The sequence below is a fragment of the Canis lupus genome, chromosome 15 (assembly GCF_048164855.1).
Source record: "Canis lupus baileyi chromosome 15, mCanLup2.hap1, whole genome shotgun sequence".
Classification (NCBI taxonomy): domain Eukaryota; kingdom Metazoa; phylum Chordata; class Mammalia; order Carnivora; family Canidae; genus Canis; species Canis lupus.
The window spans coordinates 24,195,864-24,215,647 of record NC_132852.1 but is presented as its reverse complement, the minus strand read 5'-3'; the positions used below and the strand labels follow the sequence as shown (position 1 = coordinate 24,215,647).

The 19,784-nt window shown below is 33.3% G+C and overlaps 1 protein-coding gene across 1 annotated transcript in view; it reads right to left on the bottom strand.

The window, feature by feature from the left end:
* Window positions 1–19,784, bottom strand: part of SGCZ (sarcoglycan zeta) — a 457,346-nt gene that overhangs the window by 108,069 nt on the left and 329,493 nt on the right. Inside the window, exon 3 of the mRNA XM_072776217.1 lies at window positions 17,298–17,385. Coding sequence (XP_072632318.1) covers window positions 17,298–17,385 — 88 coding nt within the window. The remainder of the gene's footprint in view (window positions 1–17,297; window positions 17,386–19,784) is intronic.

The window sequence follows — 19,784 nt, the reverse complement described above, 5'->3', positions numbered from 1 at the left end:
AAACAAAACAGAACAAAACAAAACTGTTGGCATCACAATTCTGGACTTCAAGCTCTATTCAAAAGCTGTAATCAAGACAGTATGGTATTGGCACAATAACAGACACATAGATCATTGGAACAGAATAGAGAACCCAGAAATGTACAATCAATTCTATGGTCAACTAATATTTGATAAAGTAGGAAAGAATATCCAATGAAAAAACAAATGGTGTTGGGAAAATTGGACAGCCATGTACAGAAGAATGCATCTGGACCACTTTCTCACACCTTACACAAAAATAGACTCTGACCTAAAGGAATGAGACAGGAATCCACCGAAGTTCCATAGGAGAACTCAGGCAGTAACCTTTGTTACCTTGGCCACAGCAACTTCTTGCTAGAACCACCTCCAAAAGCAAGGGAAACATAGGCAAAAATAAACTATTGTGACTTCATCAAGATTAAGAGCTTTTGCACAGCAAAGGAAACAGTCAACAAAACCAAGAAACAACCAACAGAAAGAGAAAGAGATTTGCAAATGACACATCAAATAAAGGGGTAGTATCCAAGAACTTATGAAACTCAATACCTAAAGAACAAATCAAGAAATGGGCAGAAGACTTGAACAGACATTTCTCCAAAGAATACCTACATATGGCCAACAGACACATGAAAAAATGCTCCACATCACTTGGCATCAGGGAAATATAATCAAAACCACAATGAGATACTACCTCATACCAGTCAGAATGGCTAAAATTAACAAATCAGGAAATGACAGATTCCTGGTGAGAATACAGGGAAAGGGGAACCCTCTTGCACTGTTGGTGGGAATGCAAGCTGGTGCAGCCACTTTGGAAAACAGTACAGAAGTTCCTCAGAAAGTTGAAAACAGAGCTACCCTATGACTGACCCAGCAATTGTACTACTGGGTATTTACTCCAAATATATAACTAAAGTTGTCCAAAGGAACACCTGTACTCCAATATTTATAGTAGTAACATCCACAATAGCCAAAATATGGAAAGAACCTGGATGTCCATCAGCAGATGAATGGATAAAGAAGATGATGTGTGTGAATATATATAATGGACTACTACTTAGCCATCAAAAAATGCAGTCTTGCCATTTGCAGCAACATGGATGCAACCAGAGGATATTATACTAACCAAAGAAGTCAATGAGAGAAAGACAATTATTATATGATCTCACTGATATGTGGAATATAAGAAACAAAGCAGAATTCATAGAAGAAGAAAGGAGGGGCAAATGAGTGCCTCAGTGCTTGAGTGTCTGCCTTTGACTCAAGTTGTGAACTCTGGGTCCTGGGATCGAGTCTCGCATCAGACTCCACACAGGGAGCCTGCTTCTCCCTCTGCCTATGTCTCTGTCTCTCTCTCTCTCTGTGTCTCTCATGAATAGATAAATAAATAAAATCTTTAAAAACAAAGAAGGAAAAAATAAACAAGATGAAATTAGAGGAATCATAATAGATTCTTAATCATAGGAAACAAACTGAGGGTTGCTAGAGAGGAATGGGGTGTTAGGATTGTTTAACTGGGTAGGATGGACACTAAAGAGGGCACACGTTATAATGAGAACTGGGTATTACATAAGACTGATGAATCCTTGATCTCTTCCTTTGAAGAGATTATATGTTAATAACTGAATTTAAATTTAAAAAATTTAAAAAAAATATTTGTAGGTAACAAGGAGGGGAATAGAGATCTTGCTCATTTGGTTATTGAGTTATCACACGTTTTCAGCAAATTTCACTAGTTCTAAACTCATTTCAATTAGATCCCTATTATACTTTATATTATTTTTATTGGAATTTTTCTGAGGCTATTTAGCAATATCATATGTATCTTTTTATGTAAGGGTTGAAGTTATATTTGGCTATATTACTTTGTTGTTATTACTGAGCATAGTTCCAAGGCAGAATAAATATTTGTTAAATGAATGAATCAAAACAAAAATTAAAAAATCAAAGAGCCCTTTCTTGTTCCAAAAAAAAAACACCTAAAAATTATGGGACAAAAAGTCAACAAGATATATATAAATTGAAAAATATGATCAAATAGGATCCTTATTGGCATATATAGAACTGTTTATCAGGCAAAACTTAAATATAAATTATTTTCAAGTGCCCAAGGAACTTCTACCAAATGTATGTGTTTCTTTACCACATCTGGGGTCCTACAGTAAATCTTAACAAATTTAAAGCATTTGAATATGTATGGAATATGTTTTAAGTTTATAATGGAATCAAACCAGAAATCAATAATAGAAAGACAGTGGGAAATTTTTCAAATACTTAAAACTTAACACATTTATTAATTATTCCTGGGTCAAAGAAGTCTCAGAAAATAAAAATATACAGAACTGAATGAAAATGAGCATAGAATACATAAAAATAAAAATAAAAAAATAGCATTAGCATGAAAGCAGGCACAAGAGGAAGCTTATAGTACTACAAACTATCACAAAATGGAAACTAAGTTTCACAGTCATAGTCTAAGTTCCTATTTTAGGAAACTTGGAAAAAATGGCAAAGTAAGTCAAAACAGTTAGAAAGAATGAAATAATAAGCAATTGGATGAAATCAAAGCAATTGGATGTGGGGAAGCCACAGGGAAAATTGGTAAATCCAAAAGCTGTTTCTTTGAGAAAAAATAAAAAGTAAAAGTAATACACTCTCAAAACTGAAAATTATGAAAGAAAGCACAAATCACCAACATCAGGAATTAAAGATGGGATATCACTACAGATGCTGCAGTTGTTAAAATGATAAAGATAATCCAATGAACAAACTTATGCTCATAAAATTGAACATTTAGAAAAAAACAAACCAACTTCTACACACTACCAAAAGCAAAAAAAAGATGGTGAAATAGGCAACCTGTTCTATAATGCTAAATGAAATTTAAAAACCCCCTCAAAAGAAATATTCTTTCCTAGATAATTTCTATGTAATCTTCAAAAAATTTTTAAAAAGGGAGACTACTTTCTCATTCTATCAAGTTAATGTTACCCTGATACTAAATCCATCCAAAGACAGTAAAAAACAAACACTCCTATACACAAGCAAGCAAACAACAACAAAATCCTAGAATGCAACATGTTTTAGGAACTTAGATGCAGAAAATCCTCAACAAAATAGCAGCAAACATAATCCAAGGACATATACAAAAAATTCTTCCCTATGACCAAGTGGGATTTTATTCCACTTGTGGAAGGCTATTTCAACTTTCAAAAAACAAAGTAATCCAATAAAATCTATAGAGAACAAGTCATACAATCATGTCACTTGCAGAAAAATATTTGTCAAAGTCTGACATCCACACAAGATAGGAAATCTTAGCAATCTAGAAGTAGAGGGAACTTCTTCAACTTGAAATAAAGCCTATACCTAACATCAGAATAATGAAAGACTGAATGCTTTTGTCCTAAAATCAGTAACAAGGCAAGTGTGTTGGCCCTCACACTCTTTCTCTGTTTAGAATACTCTTTAGAATGTTCCAAGCATTCTAGTCAGCAAAATATGACAACAGAAAAGTAAGGGCTATTAGAAGTAATAGAAGAGAATCTTGTGCAGAACAGTTATGGATCTTGATGTAATAATAGGTATACAAAATTAAGCATGTAGTAAAATTGCATAGATGTCTATTCATACATGCAAATGAGTGCATGTACAACTTGTGAAATCTGAATAAACTGTGTATTGTACTGATTCCATTTCCTCAGCTTTGATATTATGCAATTATATAAGATATAATTATATAAGATATAACACTAGGAGGAAGAAGAAAAATATATTATTTCAATAGATGAAGAAAAAGTATTTCAGAATATTTAAAATCCACTAATTATTTATTTTAAAAAAGGTGCAAAGAAGCTAAAGAAGGACGCTTCCTCATCTGATTAAAGAAACAGCTGTTGCCATTTCCACCATCTCAAGTTGTGGGAAACAAAAAAGAAAAACACATTTGTATAAGGTATATTACATTGGGGTAGATATTGTAATCATTAAAGTAGTATACTCCTTAGCATTTGAGCATGGGCAGGGAGGTTAAGAATCAAATAGAAGTAAAGTAAAGGATTCATTTGGTCTGCCTAGTATAGAACAAAAAAATTGAATTTCAAGAAGCCCATGAAGAGGGAGCTCATAAAGGGACATGGAGTTTTGAAGGAATAAAAGGACAACGAATGAAAATGCAATTTTCTTCTCATAAGATAGCAAGTGTATAAGCAATGTCTTACATGCATGTGTTATGCGGGTGTATGTGTAAAACCTGAAAAGAGGATTTGGTCCTAGGAATATCATAGTTCTGAACTGAGAAAGAATATTTGGGAAGACAAATCTATGTATTATTAAATGCTCTCTTTGCACTTATCACATTTAGATATGATTTTATGATTAACATCTGCAGTTCCCGCTAGAGGAATTGTTGTATCGGCTCACCACTGTATCTCCATTCCTAGCTCAGTCCCTCATATATGGTAACACCTAGTTAATACTTGTTAAATAAATAAAACTGTTGAGCTAAAATAAAAATAATGAAATAAATATAAAAATAATAACAGCAATAGCTAGAACAGAGTGGTTTCTACTTAGTAGGTATCATGCTTTACACACATTGATTGATTACATTATTATGATGACTATGTAGGTGTAGTCCCATAGTTAGTTTGTCCAGTGTAGATTCCAAAAAGAAGGGACTCAAAACCAGAAGAGATTGGAGAAAACATCCTCCAGCAACAGGAAACCTCAAAGACACTGAGGGTATTGTATTGGTGCCAGCTACAGGAGTCCTCTTTGGAAGTTCAACCAAGATGGTACTTTAGTTGATAGTTAGATAACTTCAGTTTTTTTTTTTTTAATGTTTATTTATTTATGATAGTCACACAGAGAGAGAGAGAGAGAGGCAGAGACACAAGCAGAAGGGAGAAGCAGGCTCCATGCACCGGGAGCCCGATGTGGGATTCGATCCCGGGTCTTCAGGATCGCGCCCTGGGCCAAAGGCAGGCGCCAAACCACTGCGCCACCCAGGGATCCCTAGATAACTTCAGTTTTGTTCATGAGAATATTAGCCCTCAGAAGAATTTTTAGTTTCATGCATGTAAATCAATAAATCTTTTCTTTCATAGCTCCTGTTGTAGACTGTACTCTGGAAGACCTTCCACAGACAGGATCGGATAGCTCTTCTGATATATTTTTCCACTACTGTTTTCAAATTTCAAATAAAACCTTCACCCTATGATCAGTTTATTGTGTTTATTATATAAAGACAGAGAGATTTAACTATTGGCTCTAAACTGGTAAACAATTATGCTAATTTCAATTATTTAAGTAATCCCCTTCTCATATCTTCATCAGTTGGAAAGGCTATCTTATACTGAACTATTGTAGATACATGGTGTCTCTTGCTTTTCTATGGTATTCTATTGCTCTTGATCTCTCTAATCTCAAACTATATTAATTTTTGTGCTTGTAATGTTTCATATGTTCATATCAAAATTCTTTTGGCTTTTCATTTAAATAGTATTTTTTGGAAATATTTCATGATGTTGCAAAACATCCGTTAGTATTTTCATTTGAATTACTTTACATTTGTAATTTAGCTCAGGGAAGAACTTTAATAAATAAAAATGCATATTATAGAGTTCAGATTTTTAAAATGTTGATATTCAATAAATATCAATGTAAAATAATGGAATTAATAAAAGGCATTCAATTCACTATGTATTTTTTATCTTTTTAAAGAATTCACATCAAGAATAGTATTTTTTTACCAAAATTGATGAGTTGTTGGAATGTCAGAACACTAAGAGGGAACAAATATAAAACCTTAATGTTCTGTCAGAGACTGGTTAAAGGGCCAGATGCTATGGGTAATTTAATTGTGCTTATCGCCCAGCAGCAATCTCAGGAATGTCATGACACATGGAAGCACCTGCCTACGCTGATAAATCAAGTGATAACACTTAAAAAACTTAAGATGCTAAAATTAAATGTTACATTGAGTGATCATCCATACCATCCAATAAAAATTAGGGTAATTCTGAGTCAAGATCATCTTCTGCTTGTTCTCCCATTAAGAAACTACTTCTACTACCAATAAAAATGGTAGCAGCTAGCATTTCTATTGTGCTTAAAATGTTCTAGAAACTTGGTGAACATCAACTCAATTATCAAAATAACTGCACAAGCCAAGTATTGCCATTATGTCCATTTTATAGTTAGGAAAATTGGGGACAGAATGGTTAGCTAACTTGCCCAAATCGCACAGCTAGTAAGAGATAGCATGCAATTTAACCTCTGTCCTCTGGATCCAGAGCCCGTGGTCTTCACTCTGATACTTTTCTGCTTCCCAGACCCTTTGAATGCATGCTGCAACAGCAGTTGAGTTCCTGAGATCTTCTTCAGAGGATCAACTGACCACTCATTTATAGGATATCAAGGGTCACATTCTTTTTCTCCCCAGTCCCAGTTCTGTGCTCCTACTTTCCTCAATCTTTTACACGTGTTCTCTTAAAAACCTTCTTCTATACACTCTCTGCATCCAGCTGGCCATCTATATTTCCAGGAAACCCAAACTAAGACACATGTTAAAAATATATACTTTCATCCTCTAGACACATTGAATTTGTTCCCATTCATCCATTTATTTCTAATTTATATCCACTAAGTATGTCTAATATTGTGCTACTCCGAGCTCAAGGTTTTTAAGTGACTCTTCATCCCAAATAATATCCCAAGGTTTTATACTTACATTGATAAGGATACCATCTGAACCTGACTAGCTTGTCAAGTTTAAACATAGTTCTTCCATATGCAAAGATTTTTCCTGAGAGATCATTAATTTTTATTTCAATACATTCATGAATAGATATATCAGGAGATGGAGATATCAAGAACAGAACAGAACCAATGGTAATACTTTAGTAAGTTTTTTTTTAATATTTTTTTTAAATTTTTATTTATTTATGATAGTCACAGAGAGAGAAAGAGAGGCAGAGACACAGGCAGAGAGAAGCAGGCTCCATGCACCGGGAGCCCGATGTGGGAATCGATCCTGGGTCTCCGGGATCGCGCCCTAGGCCAAAGGCAGGCGCCAAACCGCTGCGTCACCCAGGGATCCCTTTAGTAAGTTTTAATATTCTTGTCAGCAGATAAGATAGTCGTAGGGACTATTGTGGGTGTATACCTTGTAACAGGTTCAGAGGCAATATCTCCAGCTCTGAAAGCTAGGGAGATGAAAGAACAGTGAATTGGAAAAGTATTTAAATTTTCTAGTTGTCCCTTCCCTGGCTTTTTGCCAAATCTCAGGGTCAATGCATAGTATATGTTAATGTAACTTTGTGCTTCTTGAAATATAATTATATACAAAAGCTCAGTTACACTAAAATGATATTTATTTTGGTTCCTCTGATTATTTTGCAACACAGAAAGAAAGAAAAAGTATAAATTTAGATCTCTTGAAGTTCTGACACAGAAAAGATTTTATAATGTTATCATCAAATTACAAAATGACCAGTGAGGGAAAGAGGTATGATACAGAGAGAACGGAAGGAGGCCAGAAAGCACATTTAAGATCAGAGTCATTATTACATTAAGTTCTTTCTAATGTCACATAATATTCTTTCTTTGAAACACTTAGGAGATTGTCTTTCAAAATGATTTATTCTTATGACTTATACGGTGATTCTACCAACGTTTTCCTCAATCCATTAAATATTCTGCATATTAAGAAAATCTTTTGGTTTATTTTGAAGAGGCACATTTGGTGTTTGTATTCTATGCTCAGCCAATGACCTCGTGAACTACTATTTGACACTAAATCAGCTTTGAAGCATTTCTTCCTTTTATATTCAAAACACATTTTCCTTTTAAACTATTTAAATGATAGTAAACAGTTTAGAACCATAAACTTTATTAAATGGAGTATGTTTTTTCAATAGTTTCACATTGTTTGCACTCATCTTATTCCCTTGTCATGAACGTAATTTCAACAAATACTATAGATAATTTCTATTTTCATTGAGCTTTAAGGAGGTTATTCAAAAGTAGAAGTGGCTTATTTAGTGCAAAGAATAGTTATGGATTATTCTTTGTGTTCAAAGAATACAGACTATTCCAAATGATCAGTTTACTATAGGTGAAAAAACAGAATATGGAGCCAATTTTTAAAGTGAAGCTGATCCGTTTCGTTAAAAGTAAAACCAACAACTCTAAAAACATGTAGTATTAGTGTTGAAAGGAGACTTAACTCTCACCAACTAAAAACTGAGCAGATATATATTATTTGTTAGCCTCTTCAAAGTACCCAGTGCTAAATTTATGTTGAGTTAGAGATCATTATGGTTTTCAGGTAGACAACGAAAAAAATGGTTAGTTAGTTTCTTGGGCTTGAAGGAAAAGACAGGAAATGTTAGAGGCGTATATTTGTGAGTTATCCACATATGTTTGTATATTAAAGAAGCATATCATACAACTTAGATAAAGAATATAGACGACATAAAAACATGGGGCAGGCTTTAGTTATGATGGTGCTAGATGGAATATTTTTTTGCAAATAATTCTATTATTCTTAAGACTGAAAATGAAATGAGACTAATTTGAATTCACTTTATATCAATAAGGAAGATTCAGTTATTTCAATAAAATTAATATCTTGGTGGCAAATGACTAGTTATTATACATTTTCTTATACTGGAGAAAGAAACATAGTTAGACATTTACCGAAGCCCTTAGCGAAGTTTCTTAAAGTAATTTAACAATCTGTGTTAGCTTGTCAACTTTACAGGTATACCTTGTTTTATTGGGCTCCATTGAATTTTGCAGGTATTGCATTCTTTTTTTTAAAGATTTTATTTATTTATTCATGAGAGACACACACACACAGAGGCAGAGACATGGACAGAGGGAAAAGCAGGCTCCATGCCGGGAGCCCGATGTGGCACTTGACCCCAGGGCTCCAGGATCATGCCCTGAGCCAAAGGCAGATGCTCAATCGCTGAGCCACCCAGGCGGCCCTGCAGGTATTGCATTCTTTACAAATTGAAGAACTATGGCGACTCTGTGTCAAGAGCAACCGTATCAGTGCCATTTTTCAAACAGTATTTTCATACTTTGTCACATTTTGATAATTGCCACTTTCAAACTTTTTCATTATCATTATATTTATTATGGTCATCTGTGATCAGGGATCTTTGATGTTGCAATTTTAATTGTTTTGGGGTGCCTCATGCCATGTACATTACAGCAAAGAGCTTAATAAATGCATGCTAATTGTTTCACTGATGGGCCATTCTTCCAACTTTCTACCTCTTCTCCAGCCTCTCTATTCCCTGATACAGAATGATATTTAAATTAGGCCAATTAATAACCTACAGTGGCCTCTAAGTGTTACAGAGAAAGGAAAAATCAAATATCTCTCACTTATTATTTTTATTAAGCTTAAATTATTAAGCTTAGTGTGGAAGGCATCTTGAAAACTGAGAGAGGCTAAAAGCGAGACCTCTTACATCAGTTAGCCAAATGTGAATGCAAAGGAAAACTTCTTGAAGGAAACTAAAAGTCCTACTCCAGTGAACAAATGAATGATAAGAAAGCAAAACAATCTTCTTGCTGATATGTAGAAAGTTTTAGGGGTCTGGCCAGAAGATCAAAGCAGCCACAATATTCCCTTAAACCAAAACCTAATCCTAACTAGGCTCTAACTCTCTTCAGTTCTATGAAGGCTGAGAGATATGAGGAAGCTGCAGAAGAAAAGTTGGAAGCTAGCAGAGGTTGGGGTCATGGGGTTTGAAGAAAGAAGCCACCTCTATAACACGAAAGTGCAAGGGGAAGCAGCAAGTTAACAGAAGATCTAACTAAGATAATTCATGAAGGTGGCTATATTCAACAACAGATTTTCAGTGTAGGTGAAAGAACCTTCTATTGGAAGAAGATAACATCTCAGACTTTCATATATAGGTGGGGAGAAGTCAATACCTGGCTTCAGAGCTTCAAAGGAGAGACTGAATCTCTTCTTGGGGGCTGATACAGCTGGTGACTTTAAGTAGTAGGCAATGATCATTTGCCATTCTGAAAATTCTAGAGCCCTTAAGAATTATAGCAAATCTACTCTGCCTATGTTCTATAAAGGTAACAGTAAAGCACATCTGGGTATGATAGCACATCTGTTTACCACATAGCTTACTGATGTAATCACAAAGAGTTTGGCAATACTGGTTCCTCATTATGAGGAGTATGTTGTCAAGAGTCCAATAAATACTTGGAAACAAAAGAACTGCTCTTCATTTTTCTTCTTCCTCTACCCAATTTTCTATTCCCACCATGCTTTCTTTTTCTGATTATCCATTATCTGACTTGTAATTTCTCCAAAACTACACATAAGAATAGACACTCAATCTAAAGTGAAACAAAAGAAAAAAACTTATGTAGTTAACAGACTTAAACCATCATAGGTAATGGCCCTCTATGGTATATCTCCTCTATTCCATGACCAGGCAATTAGCATTGTTCTACAGTTATGGGCTTTGCTGAGACCTCATCTAGGGCTCCTGATACTGAAGTAAATGATCTTCTGTGTACATACGAACCCCTAAATTTTATTTAGCTTCCTACTGCCAGATGTTTTTTGATAATTAGTCTCATAACCTTACATTTGTGAACATTATGCCCCATTAGCCAAATTTCCAAAGATAAGTTTCTTATTAAGACCAACAAAAATTGCATGTTCAAAAAGCCAATTATATATGAAACTCAAATGCACCTATAATTCTGAGGTTCCATAAAGGGAGCCCCATTAAAAACAAAGGTTGGTCTAGTGTATAATTTATAGAGTCATTAATTTCAGATAAGTCAGGGCAGCCCAGGTGGCTCAGCGGTTTAGCGCCGCCTTCAGCCCAGGGTGTGATCCTAGAGACCCTGGATCAAGTCCCACGACAGGCTCCCTGCATGGAGCCTGCTTCTCCCTCTGCCTGTGTCTCTGCCCCCCCCCCCGCCCCCCTCTCTCTGAGTTGTCTCTCATGAATAAATAAAATCTTTAAAAAAATTCAGATAAGTCATATAGCCACAATGCTAATTAAATTTATAAAATGTGAAGTCATAAATCACTCTTTTGCTATTTTGTTTACTTTATTCTAATTCTTTTACATACTTTTAATATATCATTTTTATTTTATTAAAATCTTCTTAATATTAAAATTTAAACAGTGAGCTATCATCATAGCATATTTTGATAATCTTTATGTAATCAGAATTAATATAATGGTTGTGTCTTGGGATCCCTGGGTGGCGCAGCGGTTTAGCGCTTGCCTTTGGCCCAGGGCGCGATCCTGGAGGTCCGGGATCGAATCCCACATCAGGCTCTCGGCGCATGGAGCCCACTTCTCCCTCTGCCTGTGTCTCTGCCTCTCTCTCTCTCTCTCTCTCTGTGACTATCATAAAAAAATAAAAATTAAAAAAAATGTTTTAAAAAATGGTTGTGTCTTTACTGTTTTCCACTGTGTTATGCAGTTAGAAATACTTAATGAGTTCTTGCATTAAATTTATTGGAAAAAATCTATATTATCTTCTTTAATCATCATAGAAAGAGATGGACTGGACTTGGTAGACTAAGATTGAGGAGTATGTCACTTTTATAAAATGTCTTAATGGGACCACCATTTCTCACTTGTCCTATTACTACCCTCATTCCTAAATATTCAAGATTAGATCTATTTCTTCGACACCTAGAGGCATTATTACCAAAGACCATAGTTTGAAACATATTGTGCCTAGAAGGGGAGAAAGTTCAAAGATATTTTCATATCAATCAAAGCATTAGTATCCACTGACAATTTTAGTGGATTAGCTACCCATGGTCTTGAGAAGTAGAAACTAACACCTTGCAGGGATGGTCTTTAGAGCCAAAACACAGAGCACTGTTAAGTGGAGCTGGCCTTGTAGAACTGTAATGATTGATCTCAGATTAGGGCATGGAGTATCTGGAAGAAGAAGGAGGACAGAAGCTAGCAAAGGTTGGAAATGACTAACCAGACCATCTACTTCAGAATTTGGCCTAGGTCCTCCAGGAAGAAAAATCCTTAGTATTCCTTGATTCTGCACATCTAACTACAAATACTTGAGAATTTAATTGAATATTTGAGACAACACATTTTTTTTTCTTTTTTTAAGGTAGTAATAGTTACACTACAAAAATGGTATAATGATTCAGGATGTTCAAACAATGGTATGAAATACTACTGTGGGGGTGCCTCAGGTGGCTCAGTCCATTAAGCATCCAACTCTTGATTTCAGGTCACATAGTGATCTTGGAGTTGTGAGATCAAATCCTGCATTGGGCTCCCTGCTCAGTGGGGAGTCTGCTCAAAATTCTCTCCCCCTCCTTCTTGCAGCCCCCTCACTTGATGCTCTTTCTCTTAAGTAAATACATCTTTTTAAAAAATGAAATACTCCAGTAATATAACTTCAAAACATGGATATTGTCTTCAGAAACTGTATTCCTTGTTACACTTGAGTTACACAGATTAAAGGTCCTACTAGTTTTTAAGAATGCCAGCCTTCTCCTAATATCACAGTCATCTGCTTTGATGTACTATTTTCTCAAATTGATTAATTTATATTAGATTAATTAATTAATTAATTGATTAATTACTATTTAAAATGAACACTGAAACATCAATAATGCACTTAATCTTTTAAAACGTGTGTGCAGTATTAAACCAAAGTGTTTTGTTGATGTCTTCTCCCAGATTTGCACAGACTATTTTACATAAAATACTCATTCTTATTAAGTTGTCCCAGACTATTACAGCATTCTTTAAGTTAAAAAAAATGAGTCAATGACAAAAAACATAAATTTGGTACGTGAGAATAATCTGTAACCTTCTACTTTTTATATGTCCTACACCATCTGCAGTCAATTAAGCAAATCCCAGGTGTTCACAGTAATTGCTTTAACGCAAGATTACATGTCACTTTAGGGATCATTAAATATTTATTATAAAACCCTCATCTACATTTTCTCCACTCATTTAGGGACAAAACATGCTGATGTTTAGTATTGACAAAAATAAACTGATTGGACTTGTTGGATTATTTTGTGGACTAGATGTCATTAAAAATACCGATTTGTAAGCCAAAATTTGGTGAAAGAATTAAAGCAACAATGATGCTGATTTAGCTGTGCTTACTTACGTTTGTCACTTTAAATGAAAAATCTGTACTTATAATTTGTGGCCAAGATATCATAAAATCAAATCAGATGTCATTTTGTGAGGATTAGTGAATAGTGGGGAATTTAATGGGTTAGAGGATTCATTAACTAATTTCCTCTCTAAAGGTAAAAGTAATTTTTTTATTTTCAGGAAACAACCAGTGACAATCTAACAAAATATTCATTTTATAGATAAGAAAAGTAAAACCAATAAGCCTGGCCAATTATATATAGAATTATTTACATACAGATCTAATAAAAACTACAATAATGATGTATATGTAATGCATACTATGCTCCAGGAAGTGCTCCCAAGTACTTCACATGTGTTCACTTACTCAATTCTCGCATCTACTATATGAGATGAACATTCATATTACCCTCATGGAAGCCTAGAGAATGGAGAATGCCCCGAGTAACCTATATGGGCCCCAATGCCGGGAGTGACAGATCTGGGATTTAGTTGGCTCCAGAATCCATGATCTTAACTATCAAAATATAATTCCTTTCTAAAGCTAGTTTCTGACTAAGGTATTATTTCTAAGTGAATATATTCTTCTAGAACATTTTGATATATAAATCACATGATCATCCCTCACAATATTGATATTAGAGAAAATCCAAATATTCCTGTGGTTTGAAAATAATTTTCATTGAACTTATGTCCTGATTCTTTTTGGTTTTCCATAACATCTCTTAATAATTAGTCAAAATCAAAGTGTCTTTCTAGCAAGAATGTTTTGTGACAGGCATTGTGAAATCTTTGGATAAACAGATTAAATTAAACTTGTGGAACATTAAAAAAATGCTCATGGTTTAAACAATATAATAAACATTGTACAATAAATTCTTGATAGTAGCATAGTTATTATTAAGATTATGTGATTCATTTTAGAAACTATGCAATTTTATTCACTGCTTGCATTGCTGATGGTTTATTTTGCCATGATAGGTGATTAGTAAATATTTTTAGAAAAGTTTCTACACTTAAATTGTCTTGTAGCACATTGTATTGGATAAAATGCCGATGTCTCACTCAATCTGTGTATAGTAGCAGACTCAAAGTGTTTCTTTAAATGCTGTGCTGGCTTTGTTTCCCAGTACTTTCCTTATACAAATTCTGTGGGGGAGCCTGTGTGCTGTGTGTGTGTGTTATGTGTGTGTGCATGTGCACGCCTGCTTGCCTGTCTTGGATGTTGGAAATATACCGAGGTGGGCAGAAGAGTATCAACATAGTTAAGAGTCTTAGGGTCTTCAGTTTTCACTAAAGGATATCAATTTAATCATCAATTCACTTCTGAAATGAAAAGACTCAGACACAAACACTAACATTTTGGGCTCTCACTTCATCTGGCCAATGACAAGCTCAGGTGAAAATATATATCGTAAGGAATACTTAATAGACATATATATCATCACTTGCAGATAAGCTTAAATTTTTATTCCTGAATTACTTGAACCAGTAAACATGTTCTATTTTTTGCTCCCACAATTAATTTATCTCACTGTACTTCGCGGTCACACTCTGAGCATTCTTTAAAGCATGATGCCATACTATTAGCAGGCCTATGTTTCTTCTGATGTAGGGTTGTTAAAAATATGTACACTATGTCATCCACTTTTCTTTAAACAATGTGTACATTTTGCTCAGTGTATGTGAGAAAAAAAATACCTTGTTTTTCATAAAAAAACTCAGATGTTTCTCCTTAAACATAGTAGGATCATGCCATTATTCAGATTTTTCTTTACACCTTTACTACTAGAAAGGTCAATATGGTTTAATTAATCATTATATAGGATACAAATACCTTCCATATGGATAAAGGATGTATTAATTTTTCATGTATTTTTGTATACATGTACCTTTTAATTTTTATCTCTATAAACTTATAGTATTTTTAAATGGTTGTTTCAGTATATGGACTTTATTATTAGTGTATATTGACTCAAAATCCTGAGGAAACAACAAAAATATTCTCCTTATAGAATCTTAATGCCTAATTGTTCTCATCAAGTACAACTTCTCTTATCACAAGTAAAACAGATTTGATTTTAGGTGTATATAGCTAATTGACAGCTGCTAGAAAAGGCACAGGACCAGTACTAAAACATACCTGCCACTCAATATGCCCACTCCCTGACTGGCTCTCTTGTGAATCCCCTTGGGCAACGTAGGACCTCAGACCTCAGAGGAAACCAAATAGTCAACTCTCCTGCAGAAGCTGTCTATAATGGTTTTTATTTTATGTGGTGTTTAATCCTCAAATTGTGAATTATGAAAAACAAACTAGTACTAAGTCTTAGTATCACTTTGTTTAATTTATTGCAAATTACAGTCTTATTATCATATAGTAAAACTTATTTAAGGCAGCCATAACTCTAAGCTTTGAAGAAGTAATGAAGAAAGACAGAAAAATGAGAGATTACAGACTGTAATTAAGGTTTCTATATAATTTGGATATGTCACTGATTTCTGATAAATGGAAGTGAAGATATTCAAGATGAGTAAATGATTCTGACATTAAAAGTTAGCAGTTTCTAGCAGTGAACTTATTCTCCAAAATTTATTGAGCATTAAATAAGGAGAATTATAATGATATACATGATTTTATTTATTTTTATTTTTTTGATATACGTGATTTTAGATGAAGCATAAGATTGTGACTTAAAGCAGATTTTAAAAGTAAATATTTAGAACAATGACATTGCAATTATTTAATATCCAAATAGCATTAAAGTTTTACTGAGATGATGTTATAGATGTGACATTATGGACCTTCTTATCATGATTATGCCACAGGACCCACATAGCAGCTATTCTGGATTTCCCAAATGTGATTGAGTGTGACTGAAATTTAAATGAGAGAGAGTACCAAGAAAAGAAAAAAAAAGTAAAACAAAACTAACTCTGCCCATTGATATTTATTGTTCAACTTTTCAGTTTATCCTCCTTTTATTTTTATCCTCCACTATTTGACTCTTGATGACTAATGACCAACTTCTATGATGTGAACATTATGTCAAATAAAATTGAGTTATTACAAATAAAGTACAATTATATTTTTTGGAAATACATATATACTAAAATATAAATTGTATTTTTGGCTTCATTAAAGCAAATAGCATATTGAAAGTGTTTCATGTACCTACAAAGTGAGTAGACACAAATTAATGCTTATAAATCTCACTCTTCACATGCCATGTTCTTGTGTAATTTAAAAAGAACTATTGGAAGCATATATTTGTATTAAGGTGCTCATTAATTTTTCATTAAGATAAGGAAAACTCATTCCTCAAGACTGTAATTTACTATTTATAATATACTTTTATATACACACATATATTATCAATATTAGGTAATTTCCCCACAAAAAAGTTCAGTATTCTAAAGATATTTTATAGTTATACACAAATCACATATTTTATTTATTTTACATAATTAAAACTGACTTTTTATTTGTCTGTTTTCTTATAAAAATGGAGTCAAATAATAATGCCATGTAATATGAATCACTAATATTTGACAATAATGAGAAAACATTAATAATATTTTATCATTATCATATTTATAACTTCTAAAGCTCAAACATCTTAAAATATAAATACTCTCAACACCAACTTTATAAGTAATTGGTAAGTTAGGATTTATTATATTCATTTAATAAGTCATTTCTAATTTACATTAGCAGATAATATTTCCTAGAAAATTATTTACCTAAAACAAAAGATACATAGACACATGATGTTATATCTCATGTGTTTTAGTCTGTTTACTATAACTTAACATACACTAGGAAGATATTTGTTAGGAAACTGGTGCATTTCATAATTCAAGAGTAATAACAACAAAATATATATAATTGTCTTATAGGAACATATTAATAAGAGTAAGAACTACCAAATAGAGGAAACCATAATTAAGTTACGAAAAATAAAATCATATGCAAGATAGTTGGGATGAAAAAGAATGTCTAGCTTTATATTAGAGAAATAATATACTTTTGCTTTCCCTAATTTAAACAATCACACAAAGTTTTAAATGGAGTAAGATGGTCTGAGCAACCTTTACCCCCAAAGCACTCACCTACTGTCAGCTGTCCAGTTAACTGCCCCATGTGATTCCTTGCATTGACTGTTACATTCCTGTCAGACTGTAAGACCAGTGGACTATCCTGGGAAACATGTATAAAATAAAGAAATCAAATAAAAATAGAAATAGAGTCAAATTTAATATATACAACTATACTGCATTTGTTTGGGTATTACCAAAATTCTATTTTCTTGTTTTATATTAAGCATTTATTTTAACATCCCAAACACTGACTAAACAATATAAAACAATATGAGTGTTTCATAATGACTACTTGACAGGGTAGGGATGTTTCCACTTCAGAAAATGGACATTAACTATTTGATGCAGTAATTGCCAATTCCACCGATTATTGTCAGCACAACGTACAGGATAGCAACTCCTCCCCTCTCCATTTCCCAATGGAATATATGCCTACCTATGGAGATGTTTTAGACCCTACCCAAATGAGGAAGTTCGTTTTTAAGTTGAATTTGCAACTTTCAGATCCGAGCTTAAATGTCATCTTATCAAAATTGCCTCCCCAACAAATGCATTCAATCCCCAAACTCCCAGTCTCCATTTATTTTGTTCAAAGCATTTACCACAAGGCAGATTTATCTTGCATACGTATGTGTTTACTTAGTTTTGTTTGTTTATGTCACAAAAGGAAATGTCCATTTGACAAGGACCATGGCAGTCATCTGCATACAATTATATCCTCACTATTCAGCATACTGCTGAAAAATCTACTAGGTATTTACCAAGTGGGTAAGTAAATTTTCATAATAAATGATATTAACTTGTTTATTTACCTTATGTGGAAATGCCCTGTAAATCACAGAATGGTTTATATAGGGGATATATAGAATATAAGAATGTAAGATGTTTGCCTGGAAGTTCTCATTTAGAATATTTAACCTTGACTATATGTTTACTTTTATCATTAATTTAACAGTGAAATAATTTATTGAATGATAATACCCACTGCCTTAGGAACCTGCATATTGGCCTTTTGCCACCACTACATAAGACTAGTAACTTACAGCTGCCTAAATTTTCATTTTTATGATCTATAACATAAGGAGGGTGATCATTTACAAACTGTCCATCCATTCCTTCATCAACTATTTATTGAGTGCTCACTGTGCATGCTGTAATGTCCTAGAGGTTTGAGACAGTTTAGTGATCAAAAGAGAACAATACCTGCCTTCATGGAGCTTTTAATCCAGGTAATAAAATTCTATGAAAATCTCTCCCAATACCATCCTTACACCTAGGTGATATGTCACTTCTATGTCAATGTAAACACACAAATGCTTTTATATACAAACCACATAAAAATTTTCATGATTAGGATTCGTGATTTGGATATACATAGACGGACTTTATAGGCTTTTTCCTAAAGCTGATTTGTACCACATCTGACTAGATGCAAAGCACTGAATAAAGAAATACACACACACACACACACACACACACGTACACATGCACACATGAGCTTTATTTTAAAGTAAGTTTTGCTACTCTGTGTAAACTAAGATTTGATTTTTTAAAATAAATTTTCCACATTTTGAAGAATACATTTATTCTGTAAAGTGAGACCTGATTGGACAAAAGCCACTATAGTTAATTTCATTCTCTATGTTTATTACCATAATTCATTTCTTGTGCTACAAATCAAAAGTGTTATCTGTACAGTTTCCAAAAATGTAATTAGTCCATTTATTCCATAGGTATTCCTATACTACAGACATCCATCTTTGAAAATATCTAACGTATTTTAAATTAATTCCATCTTTCCTTTCAAACAATATGTTCAAATTCTGGTTACAGTATAGGCAATGGACTAAGGACTGTATACGATTATAGCCAGTAAGGATACTGCACAAGGAACATGGTTCTTAAAAGCACACAAAAATTCTATTTTATGTTAGTAGAATTAATTACATGTAACTCACACATTTAAAAAGGGGTTTTGAATCAAATAAAATTAATGTGAAAGGAAGAAACAGCAGATGCCTATAAAGTAGCTTGTAGTTCAAAATACCATAAAAATATATTGACTGAAATTTAATTCAGATTGTTTTAATATTTTTATGAAATAAAATATGTAACGAATGTTTAGATTTTTAAAAGTTGATGACAGTATATGCTTTTATTTGCTTTGCTAAGCCTAAATTTCTGTGAACTATAGCATAAAAAGCATAACCTTTAACATTGTATAATTTCAAAACAATGTATGTATATTAAAATAATTATTGCCTTACTAAATATTTTAAGATGAGAGAATAGTCCTTTATAAAAGGCAATAAGAATTTCATCTGACTTAGTAGAGAGTTAGACTTGAGCTGGAAGTGAAAGTTTAATCATTATATGTCTTTATTTATAATATTTCAATCTACTTTTCTCTTACCATAACCATAGAAATGAGGTTCTCCCCTTGGCATTCATTCCTTCTCTTAACATGAGTCCACTAAATTTCCCTTCAGAATTAAATAT